Source organism: Strix aluco, chromosome 4 (assembly GCF_031877795.1).
Source record: "Strix aluco isolate bStrAlu1 chromosome 4, bStrAlu1.hap1, whole genome shotgun sequence".
Taxonomy (NCBI): domain Eukaryota; kingdom Metazoa; phylum Chordata; class Aves; order Strigiformes; family Strigidae; genus Strix; species Strix aluco.
The window spans coordinates 53648706-53665557 of NC_133934.1; the positions used below are offsets into that span (position 1 = coordinate 53648706).

Below are 16852 nucleotides of genomic sequence, written 5' to 3' on the forward strand. Positions count from 1 at the left end.
CAACCTTGCAGAGCCAACAAGGAAACAGAGTTTTCACAAAAAAATCATTGTAACGTAACTCACACATAAATAGGCCACTGATGTGTACAAATTTGGTCCAAATTCTGGTGTGGGTTTTTTTTTTTCTCTGCATTCTCCTCTCTCAGTAAAGATCAGATGTATTTTATTTATTGTGGGAATAGCTATTAGCTGCTTTCCTATTTTTTGTGGGCAGCAGCTAAAATAAGATCTCCTTGATGTGTTCGCAGATCTTACTGCTCTCATGGTTGGTTTCATTATTGTTTGTGTTTTACAGAGAAAGATAACTCTAGAGGTGGTTACAAAGGCCTAGAGAGGTTTCTCTGCATGCAGAGGTTTTTGTATGGTTTTACCTAAATAGTAATAAAATCCAGGTAAATTAAGTCAATGCAACAGGAAAGCTATTGTTGATATTTTTTTTTCCTTAGTTTATTTCCATATACTTGGTATTGTTAGACCTGTTGATGCACTGGTATTTCATTAGTTTGGACTACGTTCGTTTGTGTACCAGTTCAGATACGTGAAAGGGCTGAAGTGATTTAACTTGGTGAAGCTGACACAGGGTCGTGGGGGCCAAGCCCCAAACAGCGTCTACCGAGTGCCTGTGTCTGAACTGCAGAACAGACCTCTCTCGTGAAAAGGCTGTGTGAATTAGCTGTGCTTGTGTGAATTGGTGTTGGTAGGAATAGCACATGGGAGCTGCCCACTCCCCTCCTGTGATGTCTGTCCAAACCCCTGTGCTGGGCTGCTCCCGACCTGCCAGGCAAAGCATATTTCGTGCCACAGCTTGCACCTGCTTCCTCCCTCGCGAAGACAAGATATTACATAAAAGATTTAGGCGAAGCTGCACCTCTTCTCCCATGACATTAATTACTATAAGTAACTGCAAGGATCACTCTGAAAGTTTGGCTGTTTACCTGCCAAACCCTACTTAACTGGTGTTCGCGGTGTATGTCAAATGTAACTCAAAGACATCACTCAGCAAGCCCTTCCTGTGCAGCTGATGGACTGTAATTAAACCACACCAAGCCACAGATTTCTGCGTTAACCATTCCCTACTGTTAAGGAAAAGGAAATTTAAGCAGGCGGCTCACTTCAAGAGGTAAGAGGGTTGATGACTGAAGGTGTTACTCCCATAACATGCTTGGCTCTGTCAAGAATGGTAAATATGAGGTCCGATTTTTTTTTTTTTTTTTGTTTTTTTTAATTTTCTCTTCCCATGCATCTCTGTGGATGAAAAAGCAGAAAGGATTATGTCAGCCTGGGGTAGGGTAATCCGGTAGTTAGGAGCTGCTCACGAATTTGGAAGAACTGGTTTCAATTCTTTATCTGACAGTTGATTCCTCACATGTATAAATGTTTATTGCCTCTGGTCACCATCTGTAAAATGAGGCTAATGCTTCACAGCAGGGCTGAGGATGAAGCTGTCCAGGCTGTGATGTACTGAGAAACTTCAGATTGGTTTCAGTCCCTAAAACAGGCCATGTTTAATGTGATAAGTATGTAACCTGGAGTTCCTCAAAGGCTTCTCGTGTTCCCTGGAATTAAAAGATTTAGTTGCTGTTTCATTGATTTGGACTCACAGGGAGGAAATGTTTAACCTGTAGCATGGGCTGTGGCCTCCACATAGGTGGTCCTTCTTTTACCTGAGAAAGAAGGAATAAATCAGGTTTGTCTAGCTTACAGCTTCTCGATGAATGACCAGGCTCTGGATGCGTCCCCTCAGTCACTATAAAGGAGTTCAGTACTAACATACACTTACTTCCTTTGTTTACACAATTTACCAAGATTCTGGGGGACATTATAAATAAGGAGTATTTTATTAGTAAATATTACTTTTTCTTTAAAAACAAAAGCATCAATAAAGAAAAATTAAAGAAGGCTAAATAAGCTAAACCAAGAACAAATCAGGATACAAAAAAGACCATAAATCCATTTATAACATGAAGAGCTTTAATGGCTAACTATCTAAAGTGGGAAGACCAATGCTGCTAACACTGCAATCTGATGAAAGCCAGGACCTTAAAAACTGTCCTGCCCACCGACATGGTGAGTGAACTGCAGGCAGAGAGGACGACAGCTACAGAAGTAGTAATGCGAGAAAACATGCCTGGTGGAAAAATGGGCTGATGAAAAGAGAAGGCAGGCGGCACAGCTGGAGGAAGAGCAGGGCTCTAAGAGGAGAAAAAAGAGGCGACAAGTAAGAGTAAACTTTAGCCATGGGGTTTTCTTGGCTGACAAAGCTGACCTGAATTGAATTGGGTGGGTGTAGCTGGCCAGAGCCTGACCCCCTGGCTGGCCACACTGTGCCCCACCGCTGGGTCCGCCTGCGCGAGGAAGTCTTTTGGCTAACTGGAGTTACTGTGGTGGACAGGATGTATGAGAGACGATGTAATTCAGCACTGGGTATCTTTCCAAACCAGGGACAGGAAAAGAAAAAAAAAAAACCCAACCCACAAAACACCAAACAAACAGAAAAATAAAAGTGCCTCTGTGATACCAGTTCGAGGCAGTTTGGGCTTCACCATGACTGAAGCATAACAGCTTACCCTGTCAAAAGTTGACTGCAGCCTCTGCTTCTCAGAAACACTTAGAACATATCTAATTTATTTCACTGTCTGGCCAGAGAGATATCTTAGAACTGGAAATAAGCTGTTAGGCTATAGATGATACTGGTATTAAGACCTTTAAAGAGAGGGTTACTTTATGCTGAACTTCAGCTATATGCTGAATTTAAATACTTGCATTAGCTTCACCTCTGGAAGAAAAGCAAAAGTGAAAGTAGCGGTGCAGTAAAAGCACAGCTTGTAGTTCAGTGCCTTAGCACACAGCAGGTTAATGTTAGATTAACTGCTGCTTAATTGAGAATCATTTTACTGTGCGTTGTTAATCTGGCCATAATTTATGGGCTGCTTTTTCCATTTACGAGTGCCTTTTTGTACTTCAGGACCGCAGGTGATATTCTCTGTCAGAGTTTTACAGTGCCCATTATCTGGCACCTAAGGCATTTCATTAGCATTTAAACAAGACTTAAGTGCCTGAGTAATTTTGAGATAGGCTGTATCTGCATGGCTAGCTGACTACTGCATTTAATTAATTTCCAGACTTCTTCCTCCCTTGTTTGGAGGGAAAAATGCAAGCTCTGTCTAAAATCCTGTGGCAGTAAGAAGAACAGGCAGGCCACAGTTCTGGCTGCTGCTGAGGTTTCTTGCTCAATTTGCTATCTCTTATTTCACTATTCAGCTGTAATGAAAAGCTTTTTCTCAAAGAGGAGAATATTTGAAAAGTGACCAAGAATGGAGAGATCTTGAACTAATGAGTTGCCTCTATTTTCTGTGCCCCGTCTCTGGAGGCAAAAGAAAACAGATTCATTTGTCACAAACTGATCACACTGCAGAAAAGCAACAACTGACTTAAAGACGAGACTGCCAGCTTTGAGCTGGGAGTGGCACTGGCCAGGATGCAATGGGTGGGTATGGTGCAGAGAACACGCAGGCTCGCCAAGGGTGGAACCTGCTGCTACACCTACCAGCAAAATTCTCTCTGCAAGTTTTCCTTCAGCCCTGATGAATTAATGTAACATGGTCTTGAGATGCTGCATGTGCAGATAGCTCGGGCAAGCTACTCCTCCAACAAGAAAAGCTGAAGGCTTTTCAGGAACTGGAGTGGAGAAGGATGTTTTTCACTAATGTGCCTAGCCAGTATTCCAGGCTAAGTGCAAAATCAAGCAGCACCACAGGCTGTGCGCTCTGGTGAACTGAGAGCAGATTGCTACCCAGTCAGCACAGGGACACGCTGACCTTGGACATGTCACATGAGTCATGCTGGGGAGTGGGGTCCTGGAGCTTTTTCTACTCTAATAAATAAAACAGCATGGGAGTGACCTAAGGCCCTTGTGACAACAATGAAAAATCCCTGTGTTGGGAAATTTTTACCTCCATGAATTAAAATCATGTGAGAGAGTCTGTGTGTAATGGGGATTTTCAGTTTTGCCTGATTAGAGATACTTAACAGGAAAAGAGCAGAGTAAAGAGGAAAGATTTCTGAAAGAGTGGTTTGGCTACATGAGCGTGGCGTTTAGATGCCTCTATTTTTGAGATGCATTTGTCCTAGTCACAGCAAATGAGAAGGCACACAGCTCAGCAGGACAATGTTAAAATACCCCTCTTAAGGTTCAGGTAACTAGGGCTCGGAGGACTGGACAGGACCTGGTATCATGCACACCCAGGCACCTGGGGCTTGGGTCTCCTACCCCAGCATCACCTCCAGCCTGCAGACTCCCACTCGGGGCAGCCTGTGTGGGCATGGGCACAGCAGGGCCAAACTTGGGCTCCGGGCTGTGCAGATGACAGCCAAAGCAAGGGACAGTTCCTCCCTCCTAAATGGGGACAAAGGGGCAAGGCAGGGCCATCCATGATCAGGACTGCGCTGTTGTGTCAGCTGGTGATAAATAAGAATTTAAAGCTTTTCTCCGCACTCTTTTCTCCACAGTAAATCCATGCTTGAGGAGGGGATTGAAATCCTTTGAACTGTAGTGCTAATGGTGCTGTTAATTAGATGCACATTTCTTTCAGAGCCATTTTTACTTGTGAAGACTTTTACTGCATGTGAGGTATGACAGGAACCTCAAGCCTCACCTCACTGTGAGGTGCAGCTGAACATCCCAGTGCAGTTCAGGCGCTCCACCTCTGCCTGGTTCTTCCCCGCAGCAGGGCCTGGCTCTGTTAAGCGCAGCACTTTGCCCTCCCAGTGAGTCTGTCCTGCTTCAGGGTCAGCCAGCTTGCGGATTGTCAAACTGATACTTTCCATGTTAAATAATTATTCTGCTCGCAGGCAACCATATTGTATAACATAATCCAATCAAGCATCACATTAGAACCAGTTTGATTTCTTGCACCCACTCCTAAGGAGAGGCTGTGCCAGAAACCTCCCTTTCCTCCCTGCTGGCGGACCCCTTCTAATTTCTGAGCTGAGTTTATTCATGGACACTTTATACGCATTTGTTCTTGTGCCAGCACTGTCTTTTAGTTTGAACTTCTGCCTCGCTGCTGTTCACCGCTTTGATGTACTTCGGGAGGCAAGTATATCCCTGTCAGTCCTCATGTTACTCCACATTCAATAAACCAATCTCCCTCTTTTTGTCAGGTCCCCTGCTGTGCTGCAGGCTGCAGCTGTAGCAGCCTGTGTGGGGCTGTACTGAAGACGTTGCACATTTGATACAGGGGGGCTGCCTGGTGGGCACTTTGGGCCTCCTTTGCTCCCCCCACCGCCCAGCACAGCAGCCCCTTCCCTCAGGTCAGGCACTGGAGCGGCACAGAGAGACCCAGCACCGCCTCCCCGCTCGCCCTTGCGTTTCACAGGTGCGCCTTGAGTTACTTGTGTGTAAAGCAAAGGGAGAAAAAAGTTATTTCCCTATTTAAAAAAAAAAAAAATATCGGGACCGTCTGAGAACGGCGCTTTCACGCCTGTCCGGCCGCTGCTCCGCTCCGCTCCGCCGTCTCGTCCCGTCCCGCGGCTGCCGAGCGGGGCAGGGCCGGGCCGGGCCGGGGGAGGAGCGGCGGCCGCAGACGGAAGTGAAAACAAGAGCGGGGGGACGGAGCTGCTGCCTCCCAGACGCGCCGCGGGTGTCCTCGCCTCTCCGTGCCCTGCACCGCACCGCGCCCTGCACCGCACCGCCGGGGTGAGTGGCGGCTCGGCCGCGGGGGAGCGAGAAAAGGAGAAAAAGGGGGGGTGGGGGTGGCTGCGAGAAGTCAGCAGGTTGGAGGAGGTTTTTAAGGCTTCACGGTGTTTCTTTTAATGTATTGTGGTCTGAATTTTTTTTTTTTTTTCAAGCGGGGCGTGCGGTTTGTCGTGGGCTGGGGGACGCCGGGCCGGGGCTGTCGGCGGAGCCCCACTGGCCGGGGGAACGCGGCGGGCAGCGCCTCGGAGCGTCCGTGGGGCGCTTTGTCCCGTGGCTGTGGGGCTCCTTGCCCTGGCCCGAGCGTGCTTGGGTGCCCGTGGGGCTGTTGGGGTCCCTTGGTCGCCGGGGTGCCTGTGGGGCTCGCTGGGGCCGCGGCTGAGGGGGTGCCTTGAGCGGGACCCTGGGGGGCTGTCTGGTCCCCCAGCCTGCGGCAGCCGTGGGGCTCTTCGTCCCGGGGCGCTTAGAGGGTTTTGGTGGGGTGCTGGGGGGTATGTGCTGGCGCTGCCCCTCCCCGGCACAGGCACCCCTCGTGGGGGGCAGGAGAGCCCCGCTAGCCACGCCTGGGCCCCTCGGCTCTGTGCCCCGGCAGGCAGTGGTGAAGGCGAGCCTTTCTGCCTGGATTTTGAAATTCCCCCTTCCAGAAGTAGATACACCAAGCGTTTGATCATCTAAATGGAAGTTGCACAATTTCACCCTTCGCTGGTTTGTTTGCGCAATGCGCCCCACATGAAGCAGGGTTGGTGGGTGGCAGTGCTTTCTCTTAGATGTTGCTCTAGCATATTTTAAGAAATTTGTTAAATTCAACTTCGAATGGATCTCCTTTGTCTGCCATTCCTTCCTGGTGTATCTGTAAGCCTAGAGATGCAGACATGGCAGAATGGAGGGGGTGAGAAAGGAAAGTTGAGGGATGCCGAATGGGATGCATGGCATTTCAGTATGCAGTCTCTTCCCTCCTAATTGTGGTTGCTACAAGTGAAAGAGAACAGTATCCTTTTCTAATACCATTTAATATTTTCCTAGGTCTCTTATTGTAACTAGCAGTTACTCAGTTTAAAAAAAAAAAAAAAAAAAAAAAGCTATGCAAGTGCTTCAGTTTCAACGGATAGGTACAGTCTTCTGCCCCTGTGCTGCATGTGTGCTGGTCACTAGATGTGGTTTGCTTTTCTGCAGTCTCTAATTAATAGTGACCTGGCACTGCGGTGGATTTCACTTAGAGGGATTGAAAAGAATTCCTATTTTTGTATGGAAGGAAATCTGTGACTAATTAAAAGCCTTTTTTTTTTTTTTTTTTAAATAAGGAATTTGGTGCACAGAGCAATTAAGTGACTTTTAGTTTTGCTTTAGTGGTGAGTGAGTCCCCTAAGAGTCCTAGCTCAAACTTGGAGGCTTTTTTGTTTTGTTTCTTCCTCTTCAGCCACATGAAAGCCCAGCGGTGTGTGTTTCCCCCTCTGTACGTTGGTTCTTGTTGAGACTTTTAAGGGTGGGTTGGGTCAGAGCTGCCCTTTTGCTGGATGCCCACAGGCAGGGACTACCCAGGCACCTCTGTTTTGAGCTCCAGATTCTGCTTCCTAACAGATATCTTGTTCTGCCCAATACCAGCAGCCCCGTTCTGGTTACCTGAGTGGCTGTCTATGTGAATGAATAAAGCTTGCCGTTTGATTTAGAAACAAGTCTGAGCAGTGGATCTCTGTGGCTCTGGGAGCTGAATCCAGAAACGTGTGTTACCGATGGATTTCTTGGGGAGTGACATTAAATGTCCATCCCTGCACTGGCAGGGTCTGTGCGACAGCCCCACTCTGATGGTCCATGAGGGTGGGCTGCATTTGCAGAAATCCCCTGCCCCCCAAAAAATAACGCACCCCACCCCACAGTGTACAAACAGCTCAAACCAGGCTTTGTGGAGCTTGGTGGGGTTTGAAGCCCGCTTGCTTCTGCTTGACTGAAGGTCCACCTTAAATGTCCCTATACAAGTATGGTATCTAGCTGAGCCTCAGTGTAGTCTTACACCAGCCCACCCTGGTGTGCTCCTGCCTGGCTTCAACCGTACAAAAATAGACAGCATCCACTACCTAAGATGTCATTGTAACGTTACTTATCTGAGGTGAAACTGAAGCCCTTATCTTTGACGCTGATCGTCAATCGAGTGCCTCAGTTGCCTTTTAAAGGTAATTTGTTGCCCACGTTTGTGGGGAGGGAGATGATTGGGTTTTGCTTCCTCAGCATTGAGTTGTGGCCATGGGTATTTCACTTTAGTTCACAGCTTTTATTTGAGGGTTGGTTTTAATATTTGTTTTGTCTGTAGCATTGTTCTACCAATATGAAGCTATGCTACAAAAATAAAAAAGTCACAGGGATTTTATTTTCTTCCAATTAACTTCAGAGTTGTGATATTTTGACATAGTTTTGAAACTGTCAAGGCATAATGTGTTTAGAAACAAGCTCTGAGCTGATGACATGGCAGCATATGATATTAATTTTGTTAGAAATGAATGTGTCAGTAGTGCTAATTTCTTCCATACTTGGATTAAAGGGATACTATCAATTCATGCTTGTCTCAACATTGACTTCTTTTTAAGATGAGCTTTAATGCTGGATGTTCCCCCCCCCCCCCCCCCCCCTATTCTGTTAGTAAGAAGTACTTGTCAAACATCTCAGCACCAGGAGTTCTGAAAGTCCCAAGTCCATGTTACCATTCCCTAGTTATGTTTCTTCCTAAGCTATGGAGGAAAACAGCACATGAAGAATAAAAGCACAAGTAATGACAGATCTGGTGTGGTTTCTTTGGCTGTTTTTATGCTATGGAGGGGAGCACAGACAAAGAAAGAAGGTTTCCAAAACCGTAGATAGTGCCTTTTGGTTTTATCATCTTTAAATTAAAACTCTAATCCTCTTCTGCAGGCATCAGTTCTTTGGATTTGATCCTTGAATACTAAACATCATGAGCAACTACAGCGTTTCTTTGGTCGGCCCAGCTCCTTGGGGTTTCAGACTCCAAGGGGGCAAGGATTTCAACATGCCTCTGTCTATCTCTCGGGTAAGTGCATTTGCCTCTTTGCCTGCATGTGGGTATCTGTTATGCTGTGGCCGACCTGCAACCTTCAGACATAAGTATGAAAGCCATTAATTACAGATGCTGCAACTCAACCTGCCCTGTGGCACGGAGGGGGTGGGGAGTGGGTAAACTGGGAAAATAAATTTTCTTTATTGTCTGAAGGCTGCAACAAAATTGGCTTAGGAAGGATGTGTTCATTTGAAATGGTTGTTTTATCTGCATTTATTTATGCACTAAACAAAAGAAACCACCCTTGAATTCCCCTCCCTGCTCCCACCCAGAAAACAGAGTTGGAGGCAGGCAGGAAACGGGCAGTTTTCTGTGTGGGGCTAAGCCTATGCAGTTCAAATGGGAGGCAGGGGGGAAAAATCACTCATATTACCCTTGTTTATTCAGCAGCTCTTAGCAGCTTGAGGATCTTCTGATGTCTGTTCTTGCAAATTCCACTATTTAGAATTAAAAGGCACTTAAATGACAGTAGTTGTAAATAGCAGTTCATCAATATGTGCCTGAGTGAACGTGCCAGTTTCTCAGGAGAGTTTTATAGAGTATGTGCTCTGAACTGGTATTCAAAGGATTGAAGGAACTAAGTCAAAACAAATATGATCTTTGTACCCAGGCAGTATCTAACTAGTTTCCTACTTTAAAACCATGTTTTCAGGGAAGGCTCATCTTTCAATGTGGGCTGAGTTTCAAAGCCTTCCTCAGGCAGCTGAAGCACTTCACATACAAAATATAGGGACAAACTTTGCAGTATTGAATTTATAGAGTCACTGGAAATCTCTGGGTGAAGAAACTGGCTTCTGATGGCTCTGTACCCTGGCACCTTTAAACCTGATTTGCAGCATGGAAGCATTTATGTACAAATGGCTTTCCTCCCCCTCCTGGATATTCGTATAGTTTAGTGACAAAGATGAATTATTTTTTACACCTGTTGGGACTGCAGAATTGATACTGCCCTGGGAGACGGAACAGGTTTCTATTTGGGTTCATGCATCATGGCAATATTTTTAGCTAATCTCAACTAGCGATTCAAACTCTGCCAGTTCATTTAGACTTGGCTTATCCTATCCACCTGTGGATTATGCTGGTGAAGTTAAAATACAGTTTGGCTCTGAAAAATTATTATGTGGCTAAAATGGACTGTAGAGCTGTAGAAATGCCTGTGTACAGATGAATACAGTTGATATGTGAGCCAAAAAGGGGTTGAGAAGCAGTTTATTCCTAAATTCCAGGGGCTTTCAAGCTAAACTGTAATTCAGTTTCTTGTTCAGTAGCTGGTTACTCCTACGCTAATGAGAAATTTGAACTGGGGCCGCAGATAGTGCTCTTCTGATTTGATGGTAGAAGGGCTTTCATGACAAGGATTTGCAAAAGTATAGGCTCTTGCCTTCGAAGGCTACTTGTGCATGGTACTGATGAGCAATTAAGTGCTGTAGGCAGTAAACATAGTAAACAGCTAGTTTTAGGAAAGGGTAGTACTTTTTAGAAGGGGTGTCTGCTGTCCTGGAGGTCTAGAGTTTCAGTCCTGCTGTAAGCAGGCTTCCCATCTAAAAGTTTCTAAAGAGGAAACATGTGCTGAAATTAGCCCAGACTACTATTTTATTGCAGGAATCAAATATGCTGTTGCATGGAGTAGCCTAGGGGAATTGGCCTAAATAGCTGTGTATAAAAGCCTCCGTTATGGAACTCCCTAATGACAAATGTCAGCACCGACAAGAGCAGAATGTAGTGAAAGATGGGGACTGGGGTGGTTTTTGGAGTTTAATTTGTGCATGGGAGGGGGAAGCACAATATCCAATTCACCTATTATACCTCAGCACTGTTCCTCAGTTGAACTGTTTCTTATTATTTGCAGTTAAGAGTATGCAAATATTAGACTGCCTGGTGCTTCTCCCCACCCCCTCTTGGATCAAAAACGTGTTTAGTTCTGGTATGCCAATCCAGCTTTGGCCCAATAGCTGGAAGAATTCAATACCGTGTTCCTGGTATGCTAGAACAGCGCGTACCATTCACCTCCCCCCCGCCCCCCTCCAAGTCCTTCTTGTCCTCATGAAGCATAAATGCCTTCCTGTATCTGAAGACTGGTAATTAAATTATTTTAGCAAAACAGTAATGAGGCAGCAGAATTATATTCTTTGGCAAGGAGGACTTTTTTGGGTTTGTTTTGAATTTATCCTCTAGATGCCGAGGATGAATCTGGCTGCGTGGCTGAGGGCTAATTTCCTGCTTTAGTTTAAACTCCTTGAAATTAAGTTCAAATAAAGTACAGTTTACAAAGCACAGAAAATACACTGGTTTCTAAAACTGTTTATCTGAAAAGCTAATCTCTTTTTAATAATGATTTGAACAAATTAAGATCTCATATGTTTCCTTGGAGAAAGTTTTTAGTAACTCATCTGGCTTTGTACGCAGTGCGGTTTGAATGGGTGTATTCCTTATTGCCTCCATAAGGTAAAACAAGCCTGTTTTCCAGTTGAAATTCTTAACGTCAGCTATGGTGTAACAGGTTAATGTTAATGCACGGGCAGCAGTAACATTTGATTTTTTTCATTAACTAACATATTGTAGACTAGTTGCAACAACATATCTAATAGCAACAGTTACTGAAGGGTTATGTCAGTCACTATAACTCTCTTAGTGCTTTAAAGTTGCTACATATATTTATGCAGCTGTATGCATTTCATGGTAAGTAACATATGTGATGTTGGGGATACAGCCTTATAGTTAGTGGCATAAATCACTATAACAAAAATGCGTGTGGTACTTCTTGCGTATACTTGTATCTGGCTGGACCTCAGCAGGGTGGCTTTTTGCAGTCATCCTCCTTACCTTGCCAGAGGCACCTGTGTGAGCCCTGCAGAGTGCCATTACACAGGTCAGGAATTCAACACTGGGAAGCTGATGTGGAGTGGGAGCGGTGATGGGAGTGTGGTGGGGAGTATGGATCTCGCGGAAGAGGGATCAGTGGGAAGAAAGCTGCTCTGAAAGCAAAACAATTTGATCTTTACTATTCAATCAGGAATAACGGGTGCGTTGGGGTGGTAGATCTACATCTTTTATTAACAGCCAAGTGTTAAAGTGGCTCAGGCCACCACATGTAACTGTACTGAAGGGCTTCCGGGTAGTTTATTCTGTGGTGGTATTTGTATAACAAGAGATTGCAAACTGTGACCAGTTAGCCTGCAGTGAAGAAGGTGGAAACTACTGGAGCCGAGGTATGAAAACTTAGATTATTCTGAGTTGCTGTTCCTTTTGCTCACGGCGTTTTACGTTAATTAAAGAAGCAGCTGTTCTCCTTACTCCTTCAAGACTTATGTTGTAATGCCAAACTAAAAAAATTGAAAGCTAGAGCAGATAAGAACAAATTACTGAGAAGCAAGGTTATTTATTTTCTGCTAGCTATTGTAGGAAATTACTAAGAATCAGACTTTTCCCCTATGGAAGAAAAAGCTTAATGTCTGTGTATCTATCTGTAATACATGTAGTCATGTGAAATGGTGTTTGCCATAATGTGATTGCCTTCATATGAATGAATTGATTTCTTCTGAATCAACACAGACCACTGAAAAGGCAGCTACCTAATAGGCATATCCATCTCCACCTGGCAGATTTGGGAGGCATTGTCCCAACACTTTTGAGTGCTGGCTGAACCGCAAGAATTACTTCATGGGTCCTCCTTGTTTCTCAACTATTTCCAAACAAAATTTATTTCCAAGTTGCAGGATGTTCTGCTAAACACCAAGCTCGTTCAAAAAGGACTGTCAGACCAAAATAATTGCAGCTGAATTATTTTTTTTTTAATCATGATTCTGATAATAAGGGATCTGCTATTGCTGATATCAATGTAGATCTGTGGTCTTGGACAAATCCTACTGATGCTAGGGATATGTCCTGTTTGGGAATAACATTGGTCTACACTCAAAAGATCTTTGCCTTCTAGATTTGTTTGCACAAGAGTTTGTTTCTTCTGCTGAATTAGAATTAAAAAAATGCAGTTTTGGAGATAAAGTAATCCAAACACACTGCTAGGTAGGATTCATGGAGTGGCTCTTGGGCATGATAAGTATTATATTTACAGAATTGGGGGTTAATGATATCTACAACATGGTCTGTGTTGTTTATGTGCAACACAGTAGCTTTTAAAACAATACACGCTTCTTTAGATTTTGAATTAACATTATATTTGCTTACTTTTTTGGACGTTTGTTAGTTCCCAATGCTTAATTAACATAACCAGAATAAACTCAGTAAGCATGACTGTAGCATTAGAATTGTCAAAACTGCTGTCCTCTGCAGATTGAAATAAATAGTGTTTGGTATTGATGATGTATTCATTATATTGTGATGACCTATGAGAGGTTTAAATATTTGTTCTAAATGTATGATTGAAATGTTTGTAGCCTATCAAAATTTTTGTCATGTGGTCTCTAAACAGTGCTTGTCTCTGTTTTATGGCAGTATTTACTGCTAGAAACAAGGAAATACTGAAGTGAAACTATAGTTCGAACAGTAATGTAGCCTATATGCAATATATACCCTCCCACCTAATGTTTTCTTGTATTTAAAAGTTGCTTTTTTTGTTCAATCCTGGTGGCAGTTCTAGCCATCTTTCTTCAGAAGATGTTTCGCTATTTGTCTTTTTCCTCCTGTAAGGATTAAATAGAATATGGTCACCTTGAAATGCTTCACCTGACTGACAGCTCTGTTTTTCTACTGCAATTCCTTTCAGTGTGGGGTCCCACCCCCTCGCCAGCTTCTTCCTGCTTCACTGGTCACTTTGCCTCTTCAAAAAAAACCAAACCAACCAAACTAAAAAAAAAAACCCTTAAAAATAGCTGCTTCTTTTTGTACTTTTTCAGTTTCATTATTTCATCTGTTTCAAGTGTGGTTTTCTGTGGTGTTATTGCAAGCTTATAGTTGGTGGAAGACTCATGATAATGAATCTGTCAGCAAGTAGCACACCCAAGGAGGGGGTGAAAGAGCAGCCCACCTTGGGATGAAGTAGGGAATGCATGTGCAGCACATCAGCTGCTCAATATTCATCCCACTTGAGTGTACTGACATTCTTTATGCTGGTGTATCGGGAGGTCACTATCAGAGGAATTGTCTCCTCTGCTCTCCCTCTTTCCTTCCTTCCTGCCCAGGTACATACATGGTTACCCAGCAAGTTGTCTGTGTGGATGGAGCATGTATGATTGGTTCTGCACAGCGTTTGCTTATTCAGGGGTTTGGCCTTTGGCGGCCTTAATATTTGGAAGCAAGGTATTTTGAAGTCATTAACATCTGTGAAAATAATGTTAATGAGAAGAAAATAAAGGAAAATGATGCTTTCAATGGACCTAGAGCATGTCAGCTTTGATTGACTAGAGTCTGGCTGAGTCTCTTGCCCTTGTGTTTGCATGAATTATTTTATTAAGCCATATGTGTAATTTCCAGTAAAATCAAGTTTTGTGTAAGTATGAAATAAGTTATTGCAGTGGGGGACTGGGGAAATGGACTTTCAAGCAGGCATGTGAAATAGGAGAGAAACACTAGAACAACTGCTGGCCTGGCCAGTGATAATTGTGTCGGTAACTTTATGCTTCATCCTGGAAGCTACTGAGAGCTACTAACTAAGCCCTAACTGGCAGCTGCTGGCATTGCTGTGCTCGTTTGATTTGCTACTGAGTTGTGATGGTTTGCACAAAATACAGTTGAAGATGTATTCCACTACTGCAACTTCCTGGTGCAGGGTCAGAGATACCAGTAGAGGTCACAGCGTTTACCTGCTGATCCTGCTTGTGGGGCAATAAATACTGCATTTTACAGGAGCTGTCAGTGCTTATGAAATGGATGGGCTTAGCCAAGGCATAAAGCAAGAAGTGTTACTCTATTCTGTTTAATTCTGTTTACAAGATGTGGTTTACTGAAAAAAATACTGAGAATGACAAGTGAGCTACCAGTGCCAAAGTCTGTATCCTCTCCACACCAATTCCTGAAGGAGCAGAGGTTTTTCTTTGGGAACTGAGCACAAAGCTCCCAGCTGTACAAGTGGTTTAATGTCAGCGAATTTTCTGAAAGTCCTAAGAGTGCTGGTTAGTGCTTCAGATTTTGCATAGTGGCCTGCAAGCAACATCCTCCTTTAGAGAGCTCCTCAGTTTAACTTGAAGATGGAAAGAGAGATCAGTTGGTACAGATGTAATTTCCTGACTGTTTCTTTTCCCACCACTGTTTAACCTCTTTGTGGTGAAAATTGGGAAAAGGGCTATATTTCCCCTGACCATTTGTTTTCCTTCCCTTGTCTACTCTGCTCTGCAGTTTAAAGCAAGGCGGCCATCACTGGAGTGGGGTTGGAAGAAGGGAGGGCGTGGGGGAGAGGAGGCGGAAGAAAAGTGTCTGCATCTCGTCTGTTCATGACCTTATTTGTCAGACAAGTTCCGCAGACCAAGTAGGAAGCTAACTTGTTTTAAAATAGTTCCTCTATTGATGTCATTCCCCCAGAAGTGAAGCTGGCTGTACTGGGGGAAAAAGGCACCAAAGAGCTTGTAGCTGAGGGATATCTGATGCGAACATACTCTTTCACATTAAAAAATGCTGGTAACTGTTTTTCCCCTTGTAAGTCACAGTTTAGTTACAGTACGAGGAGTAGAAGCTAAATATTTCATGATAGAAAAACTAAAGTATTTCTTTGCAGTGTCCACTTCTCAAATACAGATATAGTGAAAAAATAAACTCTGATTAGATGTTCAGAGCAGATGCAAAATTGGCAGTACTTCCAGAGGCCAAAAAGCAGGACCATTTATCGAATAGTAACTGCAAAAAAATTAGGCATGTTTTCTTTGAGAGTATCTGGCCCTGGAGGCCTGACAACTTCTGTCGACCTCCCCACCATTTGGAGATGCTATTTTTAGTGTAACTCTTTTTCTCATTATTCATTGGCCGATAGCTATCAGAAGGCATTGTGAGAAGAGACATGGTGTTGAAAGGTTTGTTTGTTTGGTTTTGGTTTGGAGCCAGGAGATAACATTGTTGGCTTTTTTTTTTTTCATTTGTTGTGACTTTTTCAGAACAGATTTCATATGTTATTGATATAAAGGAAAGTGTGAGAGAAAACTGTCTCTTGTGTGCCTAAAGCAGTGGAAATATGAGAAAGGTGATATTCCTCCTGCCAGTGGTCAAAAATAAAAAAAAAAAGAGGCTGAGGATTGTTTGAACAAATATGAGAAACAGAAGTACATTTACTTCCATAGGTGGCTGTTACAAGAATGGAGACAGAAGGAAAGGAGGCCACTGCTAAGGCTGGTGTTACATGAGTCTTTGAATGACTTGAGTCTTCAGGGCAGTGAAAGTTGGGAAAATATGACAAAAGTATCTGTTCAGGTTCCCTTACTGTAAGAGGTCCTCACGCTGAATTTGTGGAAGAGGTACTATCTTTTCTTAGAAGTGTTGACATGGGTGGAAGAAAAAGGCTATGAACTTTGGTCACAGAGTCCTTTGAGGTGCAGGTAGCTTCAGTTACCATGCTGACTTAAAGCTTTGCTTGTGTTTAGGAGTTTATACTGTCCTGCTGCTCTGATGTGTGATGCTGAGTAGGAGGTTGAGTGTCACTAGCTCTGCTAGCCTGGTTTAAAAGCGGACAAGCTACTGCTGTGAGTGTGATTGTGGCAGGTGATTGTGGGCTATATGGGTCTAGATTAGGGCTATGGTGGTACTCTCAGACAAATCTGATGGTAGATCAGGTTTGTAAGTATGTTTGCTTCCAGGAACTGTTCTTGAAAGGGTTTTCTTAAGGAGCATGGTCATGCTGGTAATGCTGTGCTGTGGCAGTTCAGTCTCATCTTCTTAAGAGGAGAGGAGAAAAAAGAAGGCATTACGAGCTTGCGCTATGTTTGGGCTGTAAGAGCAGCCTCTCTAATGACTTGCTTAAAACTAGATACATATGGAAATGAAGTTCAGGGAAAAGGAGGAAGAGGAAAACCAGATGTGGATGCTGTTAGGTTTGGTACAGCTGTGAGGAGGGGCGGGTACTACTCTGACTGATACTCAAGCACCAGCCAGCTGCATGTGCCTTGTGGCCACCAAACACTTCTGTGGAACAGACCTAAGGCTTCAAGTTGGGA

At 44.0% G+C, this 16852-nt stretch overlaps 1 protein-coding gene across 18 annotated transcripts in view; it reads left to right on the forward strand.

The window, feature by feature from the left end:
• The first annotated feature begins 5332 nt into the window (after positions 1 to 5332).
• The window catches only part of PDLIM5 (PDZ and LIM domain 5), a 131225-nt gene continuing 119705 nt past the window's right edge, over positions 5333 to 16852 (forward strand). For 6 of the 18 annotated variants that reach the window (XM_074823114.1, XM_074823121.1, XM_074823119.1 and 3 more), the window contains exons 1-2: positions 5340 to 5698; positions 8597 to 8732. In XM_074823114.1, coding sequence (XP_074679215.1) covers positions 8637 to 8732 — 96 coding nt within the window. In that variant the 5' untranslated portion in view covers positions 5340 to 5698; positions 8597 to 8636. Of the gene's footprint in view, positions 5699 to 8596; positions 8733 to 16852 lie in introns of all 18 variants that reach the window. The other 12 variants (XM_074823122.1, XM_074823115.1, XM_074823120.1 and 9 more) reach the window with 12 other exon arrangements.